Source organism: Carlito syrichta, unplaced genomic scaffold (assembly GCF_000164805.1).
Source record: "Carlito syrichta isolate Samal-C Ts95f unplaced genomic scaffold, Tarsius_syrichta-2.0.1 Scaffold311381, whole genome shotgun sequence".
Classification (NCBI taxonomy): domain Eukaryota; kingdom Metazoa; phylum Chordata; class Mammalia; order Primates; family Tarsiidae; genus Carlito; species Carlito syrichta.
This window is the reverse complement of record NW_007255477.1, coordinates 346,955-348,792: the sequence shown is the minus strand read 5'-3', so window position 1 is coordinate 348,792 and position 1,838 is coordinate 346,955. Positions and strand designations below refer to the sequence as shown.

Sequence of the window (1,838 nt, the reverse complement as noted above, 5' to 3'; positions counted from 1 at the left end):
TTTATTTTTTATTGTAGAGACGAGATCCGAGATCTCGCCAAGCTGCCTGGGCTGGTCTCGGACCCACAAGCTCAGGCAATCCACTCGCCTCAGCCTCCCAAAGTGCTGAGACTACAGGTTGAGTCACCGAGTCCAGCCTATTATTATTACTGTTTAGTCAGAGTCTCACTCTGTCACCCAGGCTGGAGGGTAGTGGCACGCTCATGGCCACCAAAACCTCGCCCTGCTGGGCTCAGGTGATCCTTCTGCCTCAGCCTTCCAAGTAGCTGGAACTACAGTCACATGCCACCATACCCAGCTAATTTTTTGATTTATTGTAGAGATGAGGTCTTGCCAAGTTGCCAACACTGGTCTTGAACCCGTGGCTCAGGAAATTCTCTGACCACAGCCTCCCAATGCACTGGGATTATAGGTGCGAGGCACCGTGCCTGGCCAATTTTTCTTGATTTATTGTAGACCAAGCTGTCCAGGCTGGTTTTGAACTATTGGGTTCAGGAAATCCTCTTGCCTCTGCTTTCCAAAGTGCTGGGATACCAGGCATGAGATAAATATTTTAGTGGAGTTTGTTTTGGTCAATCACTACTGCAGGTGCTAATGAAATTTTTTTATTTTTAATTTTTTTTATTCTTTATTCAAATGCTTATGCAGAGATAGTTTATTATCATTTAAAAAATTATTTCTAGGCTCTCTCCTTTTTAGAGGGAGTGCAGTTCTATTTGGAATATAATTCAGGATTGGATCCAACCTTCTGATTTATGCAGTAGGACACACATGCACAAACCTACCTAGACTACTTTTATATTTCAGCAAGGGGCTGTGTGCAATTGCTGTTTCTGGCAAAATAAAAAAGAGTGGAAGTAAAATGTAATCGATCATAAAGGGCCATCGTGTTTTCTTCATCAGATCCATGAGATCGTCTTCTATTCCTTTCTCACTCAGCTCATCTAAACTGTAGTAACGGAATGATTTTCTCAGTGGTGACCACCACGACCCGGAGCCCATGGGTGTCTCTGCCTAGCTGGCATCTGATGGCAGATGACACCACCATCTCGAGGTCCTGGTAGGCGCCCCCAGCATTCTTGTGGTAGTAACCTGTGAACACAGCTTTGATACCTGCTTTGATGAGCTTGTCTGCTACCTCTTTCCCGACAGACTTGGTGAGGTTGAAGTAGTCGTCGTCCTTGTCAATGCTTTGTGGAAACAATGGGATGTGCTGGAAGACAATAGCACACTGATACTGCCACGGTCTTGTGATGTTCAGCTGCTGGGCCAGTCACTGGTCCTGAGCCTGTTTCAGCTCGGGGTACCTGGAGGCATCGTACAATAACTGGGAATTGAGGACCAGGAACAGGACACCCCCAGCCCAGAAGCTGAAGTAGTCATCTCCCCAGGTCTGGCAGAACTCCTTGATGGTCTCGGCCATGGGCACATTACCCACATCATGGTTGCCATTGACGATGACCAGAGGAATCTCCTTGTCGACCGCCCTGAGCACTTGCTGGAGGTCCTCCGTCTGCTCCTTCCGCCAGGGCATCCCTGGCATGGCATGAATGAGATCGCCACACAGAACAAACAATTTGGGTTTGGGGTTCAGCTTGTTGATGGCCTGGACAGCTTGCTCAGTTAGACAGATCTCCTGTTCCCATTCGTCACCACCTCTGTCACAGTCTCCGGTGGACCAGGCCTTCATCAAGCCAAACCGTGGGTCTGCACCTTGAATGAAGTAGAACGGGCCTTTCCATTCCCTTTCCTTTTCTGCGGGAAACATGTCCAGTGTCCTACCTAGGGCTCGGTGGAACACACCCCTCGCCTCCGCAGCCGACATGGCGAGCGAGTTT

The 1,838-nt window shown here is 48.6% G+C and overlaps 1 protein-coding gene across 1 annotated transcript; it reads right to left on the bottom strand.

Moving 5' to 3' along the window:
• Positions 1-940: 940 nt before the first annotated feature.
• Positions 941-1,825, bottom strand: LOC110596593 (serine/threonine-protein phosphatase CPPED1-like). Its single transcript, XM_021717875.1, has 2 exons — positions 1,540-1,825; positions 941-1,116 (listed from the first exon to the last, which is right to left on the bottom strand). Exons 1-2 carry the CDS (start codon positions 1,823-1,825, stop codon positions 941-943), a joined length of 462 nt encoding a protein of 153 aa, XP_021573550.1.
• Between the last annotated feature and the right edge of the window lie 13 nt (positions 1,826-1,838).

Excerpts from the sequence above, each read along its gene's own strand:
- LOC110596593 (XM_021717875.1), bottom strand. The coding sequence starts at position 1,825 with ATGTCGGCTGCGGAGGCGAGGGGTGTGTTCCACCGAGCCCTAGGTAGG. Across the intron at positions 1,117-1,539 it reads CGATCTCATTCATGCCATGC|CAGGTATCAAAGCTGTGTTC; the intron begins CAGGGATGCCCT and ends AGCTCATCAAAG.